Genomic DNA, 20,768 nt, shown 5'->3' on the forward strand with positions numbered 1-20,768 from the left:
GCTCCTCTTCTGTTTCCCAGAAACTGCTAGCCTAAAAGGGCTTGTCTCCATGCTGGTGCTTCTCCTGGTTTGGCTTTGCTTGCTGCCATGCCTCCTTTTCTTGTGCATTTAAATGAGGTATGGTACCCAAAGAGGCCGGTATTGAAGTCCAATACACCAGGTTTTACCAGTAAGGTGGTCAACAAATAATTATGGTGTATGTCAGGCAAGTTATGCCTCTGAGCCTCAGTTTACGCATCAGTAAAATGGAATTAAGTAAGCTCCCTCCTCTAATATTTCAATATTGTCAGAATTTCATAGTTAATATTTAGTTTAACATTTATAGGTAGCTGGAGGTACACTATGGAGAGACTGGGGCCTAGAAATCTATATGGGATTAATTATCTGTGTACAGGTGGTGGTTGAAATCATCTTCTATTCTCCTGCTGACTGCATTAGGAAACACCCACAGCTGAGGGTCAGGGCTGAGGGGTTGGCGTCAGATGGCTGTCCACAATCTGGTAGGGTCCTTGGGAAAGATTTCAGGGGTGAGGTAACCTCATGTAGAAAAGAAAGCTTAGTAAGAATGAGAGTTGAGTTGGAGACTCCCCAGTGCCACCTCTCACCCCCCTCCCCCCCTCCTGCCAATCACCGATTCTGACTATCAAGGCACAAAGGTAGAAAATCCCTTGGGGTTTCAGGCCATGAAGACTCTTATTGTCCGGCTCTGACGCTGAGCGAGGAGAATGGGAAAAGGCTGCCCTCCCCCCCTTCTCGCTCCCTGCCACGCTAAAAGAGAGAGAGAGAGAGAGAGAGGGAGAGGGAGAGAGACGGAGGGGGAGAGAGAGAGAGAGAGAGAGAGAGAGAGCGGGCGAGAGAGAGAGAGAGCGAGAGAGCGGGCGAGAGAGAGAGAGAGCGAGAGCGGGGGGTGGTGTGGGGGTGGGGGTGGGGTGGGGGTGGGGGGTGGGCGAGAGAGAGGTGTGTGTGTGTTGTGTAGCGAGGAGGATTGGGGGTGGGATTCCATGACGTTACCGGCTCCGCCTCCCGGTGGATAAAACAGGCGGTTGGCGCGCAACGACCCCAAGCAGCCGCTTTGAAGCCTGAGCAACCGAGCTCGGCAGCCCCAACCCAACTCGGCTGAACTCAGCCTCACCGAACCCTATCCGAGACGCTCCGCGCCCTGGGCTTGCAACAGCTCCCCGGTAAGCGTTGGGGGCCGACAAGTGTGTCGGAGGGGGCGGGCGAGGGTCTGGGCATACCTAGGATTCTCTGGCAACCATGGCATGCAGTTGCATCAACGCGGCCGTGACCTGTTGCTGGCGAGACCCCAGCCCTGGGAGCCAAGGCTCCCATGTCCACCTCAGCCCCAGACCTTTTCTAGATGGGGGCATAAGAAACTGGGAGCCGAGTCGTGGGGCATAGGGCGGAACCCCTCCTCTCGGGTGTGAGCAATTTCTGGCTGCTCAGGGGCCCCCCTCGGGGTGCGTCTCCGAATCTTTAGATGTCGAAGCCACGCCTGACTGTTGATGCTTGCTGGTCAGCCTTGCGGGGCGGGAGGAAGTGGGGGAACATTTGCTTACCCCCCATGGGCGATGCCAGCGCCAGTTACACAGTGTGGGCTTGGAGAGGAGGGATGGAACTGAGTCGGTGCTCACTTTTGATCTGTAGCCGAGGTCGGTCCCCCCTCCCTCCGGGAGATCTAGGAACCTTGCTTATTTGAAGCCCTGGGGGCGAGCGCCGAAAAGGAATGTGGATATTGGGTGTGAGAAGGGGGTTCTCCCCAGAGCTGCTGGCCTTTCCTGGGTTGAGTTCTGTTTAATCCCCAAAGAGCCACAGGCCAGGGAACGGACACAATTGAGCTTCTCTGGCTCCTGGGTTGGGGTCTAGGATAAACGCTATAGTTTCCCCGCCAAAGAAAGAAGAGACTAATATTGATTGAGCACCTACTAGGTGCCAGGCCACTGAACTATAGGGAGCTTTCACATGCCTTTTCTGAAATTAGTCCTTCCACAAACCTGTGAGGTATTGTTATTCCTACTTGCATATGAAGAAACTGAGGTTAGAGGAAAAGTGACTTGCCTTTGTCCCTTCAACATCCTCCTCCCATCCCCCCCAAGCTCCTTTACTTGGTGGAGTGGGTACTGTAATTCACTCTTAGAGCTTAGGGATAGTGAGCCCTATTGAAGGTCTTTTGTCTTGTTTTTCACCAGATCCTTCCTAGCATCCTCTCCAATTCCAGCTAGAATGCTGTGGCAGGCGCTTTGCAGATTTGGTCAAAAGCTGGTACGCAGACGTACACTGGAGCCAGGCATGGCTGAGACTCGCCTTGCTAGATGCCTGACCACTCTGGATTTAGTGGCCCTAGGTGTGGGCAGCACATTGGGTGCAGGCGTGTATGTCCTGGCTGGCGAGGTGGCCAAAGATAAAGCAGGACCATCCATTGTGATCTGCTTTTTGGTGGCCGCCCTATCTTCTATGTTGGCTGGGCTGTGCTATGCGGAGTTTGGTGCTCGGGTTCCCCGTTCTGGTTCTGCGTATCTCTACAGCTATGTCACTGTGGGTGAACTCTGGGCCTTCACCACTGGCTGGAACCTCATCCTCTCCTATGTCATCGGTGAGATGGTGGGGCAGGGGGGAACTGCACAGCCAATGAAGGGGCATGGAGTCAGGAAATCTGGGTGGAATGGTGAAGTGAGGTGTTCATCATTCGCAGGACTTAAATATCCATAAATGCGTGTATTTGTTGGGGGGCTGGGAGGGTTGAAGTTGTGGAGAAATTGTTTGTTCTACTTACCTCTGTCTTGGTGTCCTTAATTGACTGGCTTTGGTTCTTAAAAGATAAGAATAGGTGAAAATAGCAGGTATTCTTGTGAGACTGGTCTGGGGGAGGGAGGAGAGGATAGAGGAAACTTGACCCCGTGTTTCTGCCTCTGGTCCACCAGGTACAGCCAGTGTGGCCCGGGCCTGGAGCTCAGCTTTTGACAACCTGATTGGGAACCACATCTCTCAGACCCTGCAGGGGAGCATCTCACTGCACGTTCCCCATGTCCTCGCAGAATATCCAGACTTTTTTGCTATGGGCCTTGTGTTGTTGCTCACCGGTGAGGCAAGGGACAGGGACAGTGACGGGGGTGGGGCTAGTGGGGACTAGGCGTGGGAGCTTGTGGAGGTGAGAGCAGTGAGAAAGAAGAAGCTGGGAAGGAAAGGTCTGCGCATAGAGGCAAGGAAACAAAGCTTGGACTGAGGCCTTTCTTTCCCACAGGATTGCTGGCTCTGGGGGCTAGTGAGTCAGCCCTGGTTACCAAAGTGTTCACGGTGGTGAATCTTTTGGTTCTCGGTTTTGTCATCATCTCTGGCTTCATTAAGGGAGATCTGCACAACTGGAAGCTCACAGAAGAGGACTACAAACTGGCCGTGGCTGGACTCAATGACACCTATAGGTTAGGAGATTCAGGAGATGCAGAGCTGGGAGCATGACGGGGAACAGAGGGATCTGCGCTGAGGGATTCTGGATTGGCAGTGGGGAGGAATGGGATCCTAGGCCTTGAAGACCCAGCTAAATAGTTGGGCCTGAGAGAAAAGGAACAAGAGTTGGCTGAACACGCTCTTACCTTTTCTATCCCTTCTTTCACTTTAGCTTGGGCCCTCTGGGCTCTGGAGGGTTTGTGCCTTTCGGCTTCGAGGGGATTCTCCGTGGAGCAGCGACCTGTTTCTATGCGTTTGTTGGTTTCGACTGTATTGCTACCACTGGTAACACAGTCATTCCGTTCCGTATGGGGCTCGGGCATCTGTGTGTGCTCAGGCGGCGTGCGGGTTGGAGTGGTAGAGGAGCGAGCCTGCTTCTCTGATTCAGAACCTTGTGCCCCTTCCTGCAGGGGAAGAGGCCCAGAATCCCCAGCATTCCATCCCCACAGGCATTGTGATTTCACTCTTCGTCTGCTTTTTGGCCTATTTTGGTGTCTCTTCGGCACTCACGCTCATGATGCCTTACTACCAGCTTCAACCCGAGAGCCCCTTGCCTGAGGCCTTTCTCTATACTGGATGGGCCCCTGCCCGCTATGTTGTAGCCATCGGATCCCTCTGTGCTCTTTCTACCAGGTCAGTGTCAAATGTTTATTCTCCTCTGCTGTCAGAGTCTCAGGTGATAGCATTCCACACCAGAGAATACCCCTTAAAAGGCCCTTAAGAAGTCCCTAAAACGGCTGTGAGCAGAAGGTGGAGACTCGTTAAGCTCACAGTCTTGAGAGAGATGCCCAGTCAACGCCGCTCTGGGCGTACTTCTCTCCAGCCTCTTGGGCTCTATGTTCCCCATGCCTCGGGTGATCTACGCGATGGCAGAGGATGGCCTCCTGTTTCGTGTCCTTGCCCGGATCTACACCGGCACACACACCCCCATCGTGGCCACTGTGGTCTCTGGCATTGTCGCAGGTGAAAACTCGTCTTTGCCCTTCCCCTCGTTGTTTCAGCAACTCCGTTCACTTTGCTCTTGCCTTCGCTCATGTTTTCTGCCCATCAATTTCAGCATTCATGGCATTCCTCTTTGAACTCACTGATCTGGTGGACCTCATGTCAATTGGGACCCTGCTTGCTTACTCCCTGGTGGCTATTTGTGTTCTCATCCTCAGGTGAGACTCCTTTCCTCTGCACACTGTGGTTTGGATTTTGATTCTGAGATGAGGAGTCATGGGGATCTGCTCCTCCTTCCTCCTCTTCCTTCATCATCCTGACTTTCCTTGAGGAATATGGATATCCCTCCCTGCCAAAAGGAATGGCTACCCTTAATGGTGATGAGGAAGGTTAAGCTGCCTGGGAGAAGATGGTATAGTGGTTAAAGGTTCTTAATACTGCCATCTTCCTCTTGTCTCAGGTATCAGCCTGACCAGGAGATGAGGAATGAGGAAGGTGAAGTGGAGTTGCAGGAGGAGGAGAAGATCCATGAAGCAGAGAAGCTGACCCTACAGGGACTATTCTGTCCACTCAACTCTATCCCCACTCCACTCTCTGGCCAAGTTGTCTATGTTTGTTCCTCACTGCTTGGTGAGCACTGGCATTTTTCTCTTGGATCAGCACGATGGGAAGGAGGGGAGTGTGTGGCATTTGGTGGCTGAGAGAGGGTGACCTTCCTTGGAATGGGGTGCCTAATGTCTTAATATGTTGCTCTCAAGAACTGGTTTTGACGTTTCTCAACTTGACCCTTGAAGCTCTACTGCTGAGTGTCCTTTGCCTGGTGCTGGCCCAGTGGTCCACTCCACTGCTTTCTGGAGACCCAGTGTGGATTGCAGTGCTTGTGCTGCTCCTGATGCTCATTACTGGGATCACTGGAGTCATCTGGAGACAGCCACAGAGCTCCACTCCACTTCACTTTAAGGTAAATGACCTCTTTTTTTCCCCTCCACCAACCCATCTTGGAAGAATACGTTCCAGATACCTTGTAGTCTCATACATATTCTTTCATTGGACAAGAAGGGAAAGATATAGGAGCATACCTAGGCCAAAGATGTCTTCTCTGACCCTTCCTGTTCCATTTCCACAAATTCTGCATATTCTTGGAGTCCCATATGAGGTACACTATATGAATGGACACTGAAATACACAGCATGAGTAGGAGTCGGACTCTCCCTTTCCTGGCTTGAGTAGGTTAGGGATCTCTTTCTATATCACCCTGTGGTCTGTACAAAGAAGATTTTGCTTTGTTCCCAGGTACCTGCTTTGCCTCTCCTCCCACTAATGAGCATCTTTGTGAATATTTACCTTATGATGCAGATGACAGCTGGCACCTGGGCCCGATTTGGGGTCTGGATGCTGATTGGTAGGTATCCACTTGGGAAGAGTAGGCCTCTCAGGTCTCCTTTCCTGCCTCCTTTCCCTCTTGGTCTCGAGTAGGAGCCCTATTAAGCCTTTACAGGCCACTATTTTTTCTACCTCACAGCTACCTTTCCCTACTAGGGTTTGCTATCTACTTCGGCTATGGGATGCAGCACAGCCTGGAAGAGGTTAAGAGTGACCAACCCCCACTCAAGTCTAGGGCCAAAACTGTAGACCTGGATCTCAGCAGTGCCTGTACACATTCGATTTGACATCATCACACCTGAATGCTGTCTGTTCTCCCCGCACAATAATGGAGAGTACTCCTGACCACACAGAGAGCTAGGCTTCCCATGGGATGTTGGTGGGGGAACACAGATAGAGCTCTGTATTTATTATGGAGTGAAGGATGTGTCTGCTCTTTCTTGTCTTTTTTTTTCCACTCGTCTACTTTTTAACTGTATCTGTAGCTGCTTACTGGCTTTAAAAAAATTGTTATTAAAAGAAACTAGAAATAGAAACTATGTCTTGTTCTTTGCTTGCTAGAGATGATATGGAGCCTGACTTTCAGTGTGGAGAGCTTCAGATAAGTGTCCTTTGTTTGCTCCCGTCACCACAAAAGTATCTGCTGTGCCTGTGTGTGCTTCTTGTTGGCTTGGGGTTTGAGTAGGGTGGTGTAAGTAGCCATCAAGTCTAGTCACACTTCAAGGAACGATCTTGAGATATGTTTTCCCCTTGCTACACAAAAGGTTAGGTTCTGAATAAGTAGACAGCAACACTCGTCTCTGGGATTTGGGGGTGGACTCTGATCTCAACACTGGCATTGGTCAGGGCCTACACTGAGACCATTGTCTTCTGTTCTACCCCTTCTAGTTGGATCAGTCCCAGGCTCCTATGACTGCCTGGACAACAGAAATTTTGGCTGTGGTGTTTAGTACTTCTGGGAAGGGGTGGACAATAGGAGAGGATGGATAAAGGACTGTGTATATGTATAGCTACTGGTTGTTGTAAGGAAACAGAGGTTAGAGCTGCTCAGACCAAGAACTATTAATTCCTCCATTTACTCAACAAACATGAGGAGGGCCTGTAAAATGCTAGGTCCTTGCTGGGTGCTGGGGATACAAACATGAATAAAACATAGTCCCTGCCCTCAAGGAGCTCACGATCTAGTGGGGGAGACAAGCATGTAAACAGGAAACAATGCTATTTGTCCCAGGGCAGGGGTAAGTGCCAAGAGCTGCAGAGGCACAAAGAAGGATGTGCTTGACCTGAGTGCACCCTGCGGCTTGTGGGATCTTAGTTCCCCGACCAGGGGTTAAACCCGGGCCCTCGGCAGTGAAAGCGCAGAGTCCTAACCACTGGACCGCCAGCGAATTCCCTTGAGTAGGTGTTTATGAAGTGGACTGAGGGGAGGGCTTATCTGCCAGTGAACAGTGTGCACAAAGCTGTGGAAGTGTGAAATGGCGTACTGTATTGGGGGTATGACATATAGTTTAATGTGGCTGGAGGGCAGCATATACGGGGTTGTGGTGAAAGGTAAGAGACCACATGAATGGCCTTGTATACCCTACCTAGAAATTCAGATGTTATCTTAAAATGGTGTGTGTGTGTGGAGCGGGGGAGGGGGTATTGTCACTGAATGATTCCAAGCAAAAGGGGTGGTTGGATTTATTAGTCTGGCAGCAGCAAGGAGGATGGCTTGGAAGAGGGTGGGGGAAGTTAGAGCAGTGTGATAATAGCTGCCATTTATTCAGTATTTATTTTATGCCAGATACTGTGCATACAATCTCTTTTTAGTTCTTGCAATGACTCAATGAAGTAGATGTTATGGGAATTATTTTTTACAGATGAGGAAATAGGTTTGGGGTAAGAAGTATGCTGTAGGTCACATAACTTGGAGTGATCAGGGCTGGGATATGCACCCAGTTCTGACTCTGCAGCCTGTGCTCTTTAACCACTGTGCGACATTGCTAGCAGTAATTAGTTAGGAGAGCATCATAGTCATTTGGGCAAAATATTTCAGGATTTTTGGTCATTTGGATGTCGGAGGTAAGAAAGAAGTGGACGACTTAGATTTCTGGGTGAACTTTCTGGGTGAATGATCAAATTACTAGCCAAGATGGAGAGCGTAAGAGGAAGAGCATATCTGTGGAAAGATAAATTCATTTCCAGATATGCTGAGTTTATAAACATGTACATGAGTTTAGCTTCATATAGGTGAAGATACATAATCACCCACTGGAACTTGGAGCCAGGCTAGAGGTCTAGGCTAGAGTTATAGATTTAGGAATCATCAACTCAGAGGGCAAATGAGTATGTAATGGAAGCTGTGTGTGGGGCTAAAGATTGCCTTGGGGCAAAATAAACAATCAAAAAATTTTGAAGCACAAATGATATCATTTCCTTTATGTGCAAAGAACTCATAAAAAATAAGAAAGATGAATAACTTGATAGAAAACTGAGTACAGGATATAGTGTTCAGAAAGAGAATATAAGATACCAACAAATATAAAAAAACATACTGAACCTCACTCAACAAGAAATGCAAATTAAAACAACCATGAGAATTCAGTTCTTACCTTCCAGACTGGCAAAACAAATTTCGATGACAAGGCATTGGCAAAAGTGAGGTTAAACAGGCAATCTTATGCATGATGGGGATATACATTCTTGTGACTTTTGCGGAGGGTAATTTGATGATACCAGAATTAAAGACACATTCTTTTTGATCTGACAATTTCATTTATAGGAATTAAAAATTTACGTATATGAGGATATTTACAGTAACATTATTCATAATAGCGTAAAACTTGGAAGCTACCTGATGTGCACCGGCCAGGAACTAGTTAAGCTATATTAATTCAGTGGAAGACATACAGCCATTTAAAAGATGAGATCTTGCTTTCCTGGATATAAAAGCTCATTATAAATCTAGGTTAAATAAAACAACATGGCATTTACTCAAAAAAAGAAAAAAAAGGTAGAATTATATGTGCCAAGAGGTGATATGGAAAGAGCTCCAAGTCACACTTTAAGTAGAGACAAAACAAAATGGAACAAAAACCCCAAGGTGCAGAATATTTGTGTGAAAGAGCAAAAGAGGGTGCATTTATACCTATTTTTTTTTTCTGGAAAAATTAACCAGAAACCTCTGGTTTCTCCTCTGTACTTTTTCAGTTTTTCACCAGGTACAAACATTATTTTATTCTTTTAAAAATTAAAAAGAAAATTTTTTTTTGGCTGCACGTATGGGATCTTAGTTCCCTGTCCAGGGATCCAACGTGCGTCCCCTGCGGTGGAAGCGTGGAGTCTTAACCACTGGACCACCAGGGAAGTCCCCAAACATTAGTTTTAAAATTCCTTTTAAAAATCATTATGATAGTAAAAGATTGGAGGAACTCTAACATTGAAGTGATACAGGAGGAGGAGGACTCAGTGTAGGAGGAGGTGGAGACAGGAGAGTGATATGGAAGTCTAGGGAGGAAGGGACCTCTCAGGAGCAGTCAACAATGCCAAAGGCTGCCTAGAGAGCCGAGTTAAATAAGATGAGGACAGAAAGGGTTCATTGGTTTTGTCAGTAGGTAATTGATCATTTCAAGAGCAGTTTCTGTCAGATGGTAGGGGGTACTGCAGTGGATTGTGAATGGAGGGTGAGGAAGAGGACCTGGGCTATAGGCGAGCATTTCAGGGCACCGCTGGAGGGAGCTGAAGGAGAGGTTTGGGTTTTTTGTTTTGTTTTAAGATGGGCAATTCTTGCATTTACATGCTTAAAGGAGATTGTCAGTGGAGAGAGTGATAAATCCCTGCACTACCGTTTAAATAAATCTTTTGTGAAGGAAGGAGTAGTCCTTTGATTTGGTACTCTAGGTCTTTTTTCATTCAGTGTCGTGTTTCCCAGACCTCAGACAGGTAAGTATAGCCTTCATGAATTTTTCTCTTTTTGTGTAATTCCTGTACTATTTAAAAAAAAAACCACCAATTTTTAAGCTTAAATACACTTCTTTGAAAAAGAAAACATTTTACCACTATCATAAGTGGAAAACAAAGTATTTTCCTAATACACATTAAAATATCCAACTATTAAAAATGTTTGGCTGTGCACCACCTAAAATAATCACATACACCATATTTTGGAAACAGTTAACACAGTGAATAGTATCTCCATAGGACACTATGTTTGAAGCTGGAGTAGAAAATTGCTTTAGGCATGGTCTAATCTTGATCTCCTCAAGGAGCCAGAGACAAAATTGGCCCAAATAAGTACAAAGTGGGAAATAATAGGTATCCTAAGAGAGGTCTGAACGAAGTACCATGGGAATTCACATGAAGGAGTTCTGCGAAGTCTTCATGGAAGCTGAGGCTTTTAAGCTGTGCTTTAAAGGATGGGTAAGATACGTAATTTCAGATATGGTGGGAGAGCATTTCAGGAAGAAGGAACCTTGTGCACAAAGGCAAGAAGATGGGAAAGTTTATAATTCAGTTTGCCCAGAGCCTAGGATTTTGAAGTGGTGAAGTGGAAAAAGAAGGCAGGAAAGGCAGATTCCAGTCACTCTTGAACTCAATTTCAGGGCCTGCAACTAAAGGGCAGGAAGTGTGTGGATGAGAGTGTTATAATATGTGAAGGAGAGAGTGGGTCTGTGATTTGTTTCAATGAATTAACCTCAGCTACCTACTCATGGTTATACCCTAGATTTTGCCAGAATGTCACCTCTGAAATCACTATTTCAAACATCAAATTCTCTGTCTACATCTTCCCAAGTTCCAGCTCATTTGCTCAAGTAACCCCACTACAACAATTCTTTGACCGTGTGAATCTTCCAATTCACTACTCCCCTGCTCCCCAGATACACCTTCTCTGTGTTTATCAGTTTCCTCCAATCTTTGCTTGTTCCCTTTACCACTTAAATTTCTGAATTTATTATCATTATCACGCGAATATCTTCACCTCACTAGGCAATACTCCAGAGTCCTCTCCACCCCAGCCGGAGGAATCCAAACATCTTCTCCATACTTTCACCTGTGTAGCTCAGGATTGTTGGAGGCAATCACACAGCTGGGCAGATGAATGATCATCAACCTTGACCAGGTCCTCAAAGGGGATTTCTGCCGGAAATCATCTTTTTCTCTCCGATTCCCCTGCTCGCTGAAACAACTGTTTCTTACCTTCCTCACATTCTTCAAATCTCTCCCTCCTACTCTCTGCTGTTGACTTTGCCTCATACTTTATTGCAAAAACGCATGCCCATCAGATAAAAACTCCCTCATCTTCCTGTGGATTTTTCTTTTAATGGAAATAGCTTTTCTTTTTTTCCCCTAATGATAAAAATGTGTTCATTGTAGGACATTGAAAAACTGAAAGATATAAAGAAGAAAGCAAAGATTCTCCCAAATCCCAACACTCAAAGATAAACAGTGTTAATATTTTGGTAAATACTCTTCCAGACATTTTCGTTCAAATATGCATACATAAGTGTTTATCTTTTCTGTGAGACCTTTTCAGTTTACGTATTAGTGGGATTGGTTGGTCACTGTAGCCACTTGTCTCTTCCCATTCACACCCAGGTGGAGACCATCCCAATAGTTTTCTTAAATTGAAGTGTATAGTTGATTTACAATGTTCTGTTAGTTTCAGGTGTACAGCATAGTGATTCAGCTTTATTGCAGATTCTTTTCCATTTATAGGTTATTATAAGATATTGGCTATAATTCCCTGTGCTATACAGTAAATCCTTGTTGCTTATCTATTGTATGTGTAGTAGTTGGAACTCCCTGTATAGTAGTTTTTTTAGTCACTCAAATCTATAAAATTATACTTTTTAAAATTAGTTAATTACTTGATTTTTATTTTTGGCTGCATTGGGTCTTCATTGCCGTGTGCGGGCTTTCTCTAGTTGTGGCGAGCAGGGGCTTCTCACTGCGGTGGCTTTTCTTGTTGCGGAGCATGGGCTCTAGGCACATGGGCTTCAGTAGTTGTGGCATGCAGGCTCAGTAGTTGTGGCACACGGGCTTAGTTGCTCTGCGGCATGTGGGATCTTCCCGGACCAGGGCCCCAACCTGTGTCCCCTGCATTGGCAGGCGGATTCTTAACCACTGCGCCACCAGGGAAGTCCCTACACCTTTTTGAGCAGTTGGTAACTTTTTTCTTTTTTTAAACTCAACAGTGATATAGGCATTTCCCAAGTTTTATACCTCTACGTTGTTTTCACAGCAGTGTTTTTAAAGGCTGTATAAGTATGCCACTATATGGTACTAATGTACACTAGGTTGTATAAATAGTCCACATTTAACTAAGTGAACACTTAAGAGACTTACAATGCCTCAGTGAACATTTCTGTTAATCTATCTTTGCAAAATTTTTCAATTTCTTCTTTAGGAAAATTCCTAGAAGAGGAATTGTTGGGAAACGGTACACACATTTAAGACTTTGATACCAATTGCCAAACTGCCCTCCAGAAAATTTGCAGTAATTTGTACTCCTAACCAACAGTACACAAGAGTGCCTGTTTTGTGCCTCTTGTCAATTTGAGGTTTTGTTAATCTTTTTAACCTTTGCCAACCCGATAAATGAAAAAAATTCACCTTGCTTTATTATTTGCATTTCTTTGATTACTGGTGGGGTTGAACATCTCTTTATGTGTTTATTGGCTATTTATATTTCTTCCTGTGCAAATTGTCTGACCATGTCCTTTGCTGATTTATGTGCTAGACTATTTGTTTTTTTTAATTTTAAGAGCTCTTACTGTTTATCTGTTATATATGTTGAAAAAATATTTTTCTAATCTGTGGTTTGTCTTTCAACCTTGCTTATAGTACCATTCAGAAGATTTTAATTTTTATGTGGTAAAACTTATCATTATTTTTCCTTTTGATTCTGGTTTCAGGTCACATTTAGATCTTGTCATGTTTATAAAATACTCACCCAAACTTCCTTTAGAAGTTTTATGACTCAATTTAATCTTTGATGAATCCAGAATTCATTTCGGTATATGAAGTAAGGCAGGGATCTGGTTTTATTTATTTTTTTAAATGGCTATCCAGTTGTTTCAATACTTTTTCCGGACCAGCTCTTTTCTCCACTAATTTGAATCATTTCTATATATACTCGGGCCTGTTTCCGGACTCTATTTTGTTCTGTTTATCTGTCTGCATGCACTATTACCATACAGTTGTATTTACGGTAGTTTTAATATCTGGTAGAAACTAATAAAAAAATAAATAAATAAAAAGCATAAAAAAATATCTGGTAGAACAAGCCCCTGTCCCTTACTTTATTATTACTTTTGTTTTTAGAATTTTCCAGACTATAATTGCATATTTACTCTGGAGGTGTTTTTCTTCTTTTAACAAGGTGTAATGCTACCTTCTGCACTACTTTGCATTCTCGGTTGCTTACTCTCTTTTAATCCAGTCGATTAATGAGAGTCTTAATAAGCGCTCATTAGAGTCCAAGCTGTTCACCTGCCGTATGTAACAATCTCTTTCAACATTTCTGCACTAAGTTGTTAAAGGGTTGCAGTGGAAAATTTATAGTTTATGCTAGGGGTAAGGTAAGATAATTTACAGCATGTTGAGTGCTGCTTAATGGTATTTTACTACTCACTCTTGCATGTCCTCCCCAATATGTACCTGCTTCTTTTATGATCTCCTTTCCTCTTCTCTCTCTCTTTGACTTTTTTTTTTCTGTCTCTTAATTCTCATTTACTTGTAACATCTAGAGAGGCCATCTAGATCAAAACCAAAAACATTGGGGCTACCCATACAACGTAAGGATTTTTTACCCTTTCTGCATATTTTCCTTTATTCCACTGGCCCTTTCAGTGCAGTGGTGCCAGCTCAGTAAGTAGCCCTGACTTCGGAGTCTTATTTGCAGTCAGTATTAATCAACAGAGTCATTTGATTCCTGTATGCCTGATATAATCTTGGATAATATAATATCCATTCTACTACAGACATTATTAATCGCTAAGAGCTCTAAAAGGACCCCTGTGGGCTTGAGAGCTGAGGTCTAATTATTGTCCTGTTTCTTCATCTGTTCATCCATGAACAAAGGAGTTATGCTAGAGCCAGGAGCTTGGGTGGAATGATAGAAGTTGGGAGCCCTTAACTGCCAACCAGGAAATGGGGAGTGATAATGGGAACTAACATTCTTTAAGTACCTACCATATGCCAGCCACTGTTCTAGATGCTTTATGTACACTATTCCATTGAACCAGAAGCCTAGAATTACTTTTATTCCCATCTTACAGATGAGGAAATTGAGGCACTGAGATTCTAAGTAGCTAGCGCCAGCTCATGCAGTATGTAGTGCATGAGGATTCAGTCAATTATGGGATACTACCAGACTTCTTCCCCTGATTTAGCAATCTAGGGTTGTGAAATATATATCAAGTTGCAGGATTTAATAGAGGAGGATCCAAAAGAAAAGTGGTTAATAGCAGTATTTCCTGTTTTCCCCCTTTTCTTCACTATACTATGTGATCTAGATGCAGAAAATTTTGAAGAGGGAAAAGAAATTATTTTTAGAAATCCCATCTTTTCCACAATAAATAACGACTGACTCTGAGACTCTCAGGGTCAGGAGGCAACTCTGTTAGTGTTCCCAGACTTCAAGCCACAATCTCTTCTCTTCATCTTGTTAGCCAGCTCCACATCTGGCTTGACTGAGGTGCACAAGGCTTAAAAGAGGGGTATGTGAGGGAAGGGGTGGGAGGCTTGTTAATGCTTTGATTTGGTGTGTCCCCAAATTTGGAGGCCTCATGCCTTAACACTGCTGTCTCTGAGTGGAGATTTCAGTAGAGGCCAACTCCTTGGTTGCAAGCATCACTCGTAGATTTAGCTGGAATCAAACATGTTCACATATATATATTCCACACCATCCCTGAAACCATTTGTTTGGAGTTGGGTAGGACCCCTGCCCTTGCTATGAGCCTGCAGGGGAGTCACTGTGTAGTTTCCTTCAGATTTGACAATGGCAGGGCAGCAGAAACATGTCTTGGGACTACAGGGTTTTTCAGTCTCCTCAACTTTTTTTAAAATTTATTTATTTATTTGTTTTTATTTTTGGCTGTGTTTGGTCTTCGTTGCTGCTCGCGAGCTTTCTCTAGTTGCAGCAAGCGGAGGCTACCCTTTGTTGCTGTGCGTGGGCTTCTCATTGCAGTGGCTTGTTGTGGAGCATGGGCTCTAGGCGCGTGGGCTTCAGTCGTTATGGCTCTCCGGCTCTAGAGTGAAGGCTCAGTAGCTGTGGTGCACGGGCTTGGTTGCTCTGAGGCATGTGGGATCTTCCCAGACGAGGGCTTGAACTCGTGTCCGCTGCATTGGCAGGCGGATTCTTTTTTTTAAAAATAAATTTATTTATTTTATTTTTGGTTATGTTGGGTCTTCGTTGCTGTGTGGGCTTTCTCTAGCTGCGGCGAGTGGGGGCTATTCTTCATTGTGGTGTGCAGGCTTCTCACTGCAGTGGCTTTTTTAAAATTGCGGAACATGGGCTCTAGGTGCAGGGGCTTCAGTAGTTGTGGCTCACGGGCTCTTAAGAGTGCAGGCTGAGCAGTTGTGGCACACGGGCTTAGTTGCTCCGCGGCATGTGGGATCTTCCTGGACCAGGGCTTGAACCCGTATCCCCTGCATTGGCAGCCGGATTCTTAACCACTGCGCCACCAGGGAAGCCCTCCTCAACTTCTTATATTTCTGACCTTTGCACTCTTGAATAACCAGTGGGCAACATTGTTTACTTTCCGTTCCTTCCTTCCTCCCTCCCTCCCTCTGTCCCTCTTTCCCCTGCCTCCTTCCCTCTGTCCCTTTTCTTTTTTTCTTTCAAAGGCCTGCTCTCCTCTTTCCTGTAACCCTCGCCATCTGCACTCTTCCCGCAGTAACTGCAGTATGTTTCAGTATTTCACTATACTCCCTCACTTTCATTGATTCTCACCCTGGCCCTCTGAACTGCATCCCCAGAAGTTCACGCCGGGACTGTGCCCAGAAACTCATGCTTCGAGATGAAGGGAAAACGTCAATTGGGAAAGGCCTTTCTCAGACATTACTATGGGGGGAGGAGCTTTCCAAGCGTCTTCACTGGCACTGTGGACTTGGTTTGCTCCGGGAGCACTGTGGCGTCGGCGGTCCCGGCGGAGGTGTACAAGTTAGTTGTTTCTAACTAGCAAGGAGATGCGGTCGTTAGGTCAACACTTTTTAAAGCGGCCCTGAGGCAGTGATTTTGAACTATGGAGCTGACTCTCCAGTGAAGAAAGACGGGGAAAGACAGGGTTTCGGGACTTGGATGAAGGATGGGGAGTGGTGCGGCGGCTCGAGACTTGGATGAAGGATGGGGAGTGGTGCGGAGGCTCGGGACTTGGATGAAATATGGGGAGTGGTGCGGCGGCTCGGGACTTGGATGAAGTATGGGGAGTGGTGCGAAGGCGCGGGGTGGGGGGTGGGGCGAAGGGCCGTCAGTGATTGGATGCTTGGAACGTACGTGCGTCAGGGTCGGGGTCAGGGGTTTTTGAACCAATTAGGCGGATCGTCCTTAAAAAAGAAGTGCGACGAAAATTTCCCGTGAGCCGGGTTCTCGTCGCTGGACAGCCTGCCGCTGCCTCTCATTAACTGCTTTTTCTGGGTTTTAAAATTTCCTCAGCGTTTTTTTTTTTTTTGGGAACAACTAACAGGAAACATTTGAAAAGAACTTTATTGAGAAGGTGGAGAATAAAGGACAGAATATTAAAATATTTTCTTATTTCGTAGGCCTGAACCGGAGATTTAAAAATGGACGCCGCTGATTTACGTTTCATGGACTTTACAGGTATTTAGCTTTGCACTAGAAAATGTCACACTGTTCGCTACCTTATCTAAGATCTTCTGAATGGGGCTTCCCTGGTGGCGCAGTGGTTGAGAGTCCGCCTGCTGATGCAGCGGACGCGGGTTTGTGCCCCGGTCCTGGAGGATCCTACGTGCCACGGAGCGGCTGGGCCCGGGAGCCATGGCCGCTGAGCCTGCACGTCCGGAGCCTGTGCTCCGCAACGGGAGAGGCCACAACAGTGAGAGGCCCGCATACCGCAAAAAAAAAAAAAAAAAAAAAATTACGGCTAGATCCTGAAGTGCCTTTCCATAGTCATCAGTTAAATTATATCCTGTGTAGCTTTAGGTTTAAGAGCGTTTTTCTGTATTTTAATTCTTTTGAAAATTGGTACTCTATGGATGATATATTTTTTTTGCGGTACACGGGCCTCTCACTGTTGTGGCCTCTCCCGTTGTGGAGCACAGGCTCCGGACGTGCAGGCCCAGCGGCCATGGCTCACGGGCCCAGCTGCTCCGGGGCACGAACCCGCGTCCCCTGCATCGGCAGGTGGACTCTCAACCACCAGGGAAGCCCTCTATGGATGATATTTGTGGGAGTTCTTAGTAAACAGAAGCAATTCGATGGACTAGAACACCAGATTCCTCGACCATGCCAGATATGGGAGAGTTCACCATGCTTCTTTTTTTCTGGGGACATGATTAGACCTGTGGTACATTCGCATTCACGTTCATATAATAATGAAATATGTTGTAACCAGGGTGGCTACAAATCTATGCTTTAAAAAAGTTTAGGTCAGTATTTTGTTAATGCTTGTCATTTTAAAACAACAATAAAGCCAACTACCACCTACCTGGAGATTTAATTTAGGATAGACTATCTTAAAGATATAAGTATTGAGTAGGGATTATGACTTTTAAGTATATGGTATTTGAGACTTGGTATTTACATAAATATTTGAAGCACACAGAAAAGTAAGGAGAATAATATAATGAACACCTCTAAAACTACCACTGAGTTTTGTTGAATCTTCACATTTTGTCATATGCTTCAGATATTTCAGTGTTCCAAAGAATGAAAAGATTGAGGTGCCTGTTTTTCATCGTTTGAAATATTACATAAATTGTATCATTTTGTATAGTTTTTTTTCCTGCAACTTGTATGTTTTGCTCAGTATTATGTTTTGGGTGTTTACCCATATGGATATTTTAGCTCTAGTTCATTTATTTACACCGCTGACTAGTAATAATACATTGAATGTAAGTGTACCCCAATTTATCTAATCTCAACAGCATTACAACATTGTGTTTTGTAGTGTTTATTAGGAGCTTTCAAAAATTTTTGACCGCCACCTATGGCAAGGAAATACTATATTTTACATCACATCCCAGTATCAAAAGTTTAATGAAATCATTTTACCCTTATTACACACAGCACACTATGATATTTCCTATTCTATGCTTTTTCATTTACAAAAAGTTGGTTATGACTCACTAAATTTATTTCTTGAGCACTAGTGGGTGAGGCTCTAGGGCAGTGCTGTACAATTGAAACAGTGCAAACATAAATAATTTTATATTTCCTAGTACCACATTAAAAAAGGTTAAACAGATGAAATTAATTTTAACAGGACAGATTATTTAGCTCAGTATATCCAAAATGTTATCATATCAACATGTAATTGATATAAAAATTAATGATATTTACATTCTTTTTTTTTCTGTACAAAGTCTTTGAAGTTTGGTATGTATTTTATAGTTAAAGCATATCTCATTTTGGACTTGCCACATTTCAAGCGCTCAATAGTCAAATGTGGCTAGTGGCTACTCTATAGTGGCAGTGCTATTTTGGGGTGTACGTTAAGAAGTTTTACTGCTGGGTCAAAAGCTACAAGCATGTTTAACTTAACAAATATTGCCAGATTGCTGTCCACAGTAGTTTTAACAATTTATACTGCCTCTTCTTTTCTCTTTCCCTATATTATTGCTAATATTTGGTATTGCCAGACTTTAAAAATTGTGCATGAGTGAAGGGATTTTTAAATTAATTAATTAGTTTTGGCTGCGTTGGGTCTTCATTGCTGCGTGCAGGCTTTCTCTAGTTGCGGCGAGTGGGGGCTGCTCTTTGTTGTGGTGTGCAGGCTTCTTATTGCGGTGGCTTCTCTTGTTGCGGAGCATGGGCTCAGGTGTGTGGGCTTCAGTAGTTGTGGCACATAGGCTCAGTAGTTGTGGCTCACGGGCTGTAGAGCGCAAGCTCAGTAGTTGTGGTGCATGGGCTTCTTATCGCGGTGGCTTCTCTTGTTGCGGAGCATGGGCTCTAGGTGCGCGGGCTTCAGTAGCTGTGGTACGCGGGCTCTAGAGCGCAGGCTCAGTAGTTGCGGTGTGCAGGCTTAGTTGCTCTGCGGCATGTGGGATCTTCCCGGACCAGGGATTGAACCCGTGTCCCCTGCATCGGCAGGCGGATGCTTAACCACTGCGCCACCAGGGAAGTCTGGTGGTGGTGTTTTTAGTTAACATTTTATCTTGGAGTAATTTTAGATTTACAGCATAGTACAGAGATAGTGCAGAGAGTTCCCAGACACCCATCAGCCAGTTCTATTTTCTCTCATGTTATCTTTTTTTTTTTTGTGGTACGCAGGCCTCTCAGTGTTGTGGCCTCTCCCGTTGCAGAGCACAGGCTCCGGACGCGCAGGCTCAGCGGCCATGGCTCACCAGCCCAGCCGCTCCACAGCATGTGGGGTCTTACCGGACTGGGGCACGAACCCGTGTCCCTGTATCGGCAGGTGGGCTCTCAACCACTGCACCACCAGGGAAGCCCCTACATGGGTGTTTTAATTTGCATTTCTCTGTCAGCTAGTGAACTTGGATATATTTTCATAAATTTATTGACCGTTTGAGTTTTCTTTTCTGTGTACACAACCTTTTCAGTCAGATTTTGTAAAAATGGACCACAAAGGGCCATGTGATGGCTTAGCTTATTTTCTTCTCAGGGAGAATTGACATAACATCCCTCTTTTTGTACCAACAATTCCAATCAATTTCAAGGCCAAAAAGGAATACAAATTGGTCTAAGTTATACTCACTGGGTCTAAATAATTGTAACTCCTTTTCTGCATGTCAGCTCTTCAACTATTTGAAGGTAGTTATGTCCCCTGGGAAGTCTCTTCTTCAGATTCAGCACTTTTAGTTCTTTCAGTCATTTCTCATATTACGTGGTTTCTAGTCCTCTCATCATTTTGTGTGCTGTCCTCTGAACATGCTCTGTTCTTTTCATGTTATTCCTTAAAGTGTGGTACCCAGAACAGAACACAATTCTCTAGGTTCGATATGATCAGCTCAAAATAATCTTTCTCTTTAGATTTAGGAATGATCATCATTGTCTTTAGATACTGATATAGCTAAGATTGATTTTTTTTTTCTTTTTTTGGGTGGTGGCAGTCACACCACACTAATGACTCATTTTGAGCTTTTGGTCCCCAGAAGACCCTCAGTCTTTTTTTAATACATGCTTGTATTAAGCTACATCTTGCCTGTCATATATTGGTGCAGTTAGTTTTGGAGACATAAATGCAGGAATTTAATTTTTTCTTACATTAATGTCATTGCTATAACTGGAGATTTAATTTTTGTTCCTGATTATATCTTCTGTCTTATTTGTTATCTGTTTCTCTTTCAACTTCTTCATCCAAATCATAGATAAAATTGTTAAATAGGAGAGGGCCAAGGACAAAACGTTGTGTCACTAAAAACTTCACTTCAGGGACTTCCCTGGTGGTCCAGTTGCTAAGACTCTGCGCTCCCAATGCAGGGGGCCTGGGTTTGATCCCTGGTCAGGGAACTAGATACCACATGCTGCAACTAAGAGTTCGCATGATGCAACTAAAAATCCCACATGCCGCAACTAAAGGTCCCGCATGCCTCAACTAAAGATCCTGCATACCACACTGAAGATCCCACATGCCGCAACTAAGACCTGACACAGCCAAATAAATAAATAAATACTAAAAAAATAAAAACTTCACTTCAGGTTGACATCAATTCATTAAGCAGCAAGCTCTGAGTATGCTTTTTAAAAAATATTTGTTTATTTTAAAATTAATTTTCATTGGAGTATAGTTGATTTACAATGTTGTGTTTGTTTCTGCTGTACAGCAAAGTGAATTGGTTATACATATGTCCACTCTTTTTTAGATTGCATTCCC

At 44.5% G+C, this 20,768-nt stretch overlaps 1 protein-coding gene across 3 annotated transcripts in view; it reads left to right on the forward strand.

Moving 5' to 3' along the window:
* The first annotated feature begins 1,031 nt into the window (after window positions 1-1,031).
* The window catches only part of SLC7A3 (solute carrier family 7 member 3), a 37,688-nt gene continuing 17,951 nt past the window's right edge, over window positions 1,032-20,768 (forward strand). Inside the window, exons 1-12 of one of the 3 annotated variants that reach the window (XM_081223315.1) lie at window positions 1,032-1,181; window positions 2,190-2,593; window positions 2,922-3,080; window positions 3,242-3,419; window positions 3,617-3,729; window positions 3,855-4,077; window positions 4,268-4,407; window positions 4,502-4,604; window positions 4,847-5,016; window positions 5,181-5,347; window positions 5,680-5,788; window positions 16,516-16,573. In XM_081223315.1, the coding sequence (XP_081079441.1) occupies window positions 2,224-2,593; window positions 2,922-3,080; window positions 3,242-3,419; window positions 3,617-3,729; window positions 3,855-4,077; window positions 4,268-4,407; window positions 4,502-4,604; window positions 4,847-5,016; window positions 5,181-5,347; window positions 5,680-5,788; window positions 16,516-16,550 (1,767 nt within the window). In that variant the 5' untranslated portion in view covers window positions 1,032-1,181; window positions 2,190-2,223 and the 3' untranslated portion in view covers window positions 16,551-16,573. Of the gene's footprint in view, window positions 1,182-2,189; window positions 2,594-2,921; window positions 3,081-3,241; window positions 3,420-3,616; window positions 3,730-3,854; window positions 4,078-4,267; window positions 4,408-4,501; window positions 4,605-4,846; window positions 5,017-5,180; window positions 5,348-5,679; window positions 5,789-5,925; window positions 6,322-16,515; window positions 16,574-20,768 lie in introns of those variants that run through there. The other 2 variants (XM_081223314.1, XR_014014315.1) reach the window with 2 other exon arrangements.

This window comes from Mesoplodon bidens (genome assembly GCF_964165515.1).
Source record: "Mesoplodon bidens genome assembly, chromosome: X".
NCBI lineage: Eukaryota > Metazoa > Chordata > Mammalia > Artiodactyla > Ziphiidae > Mesoplodon > Mesoplodon bidens.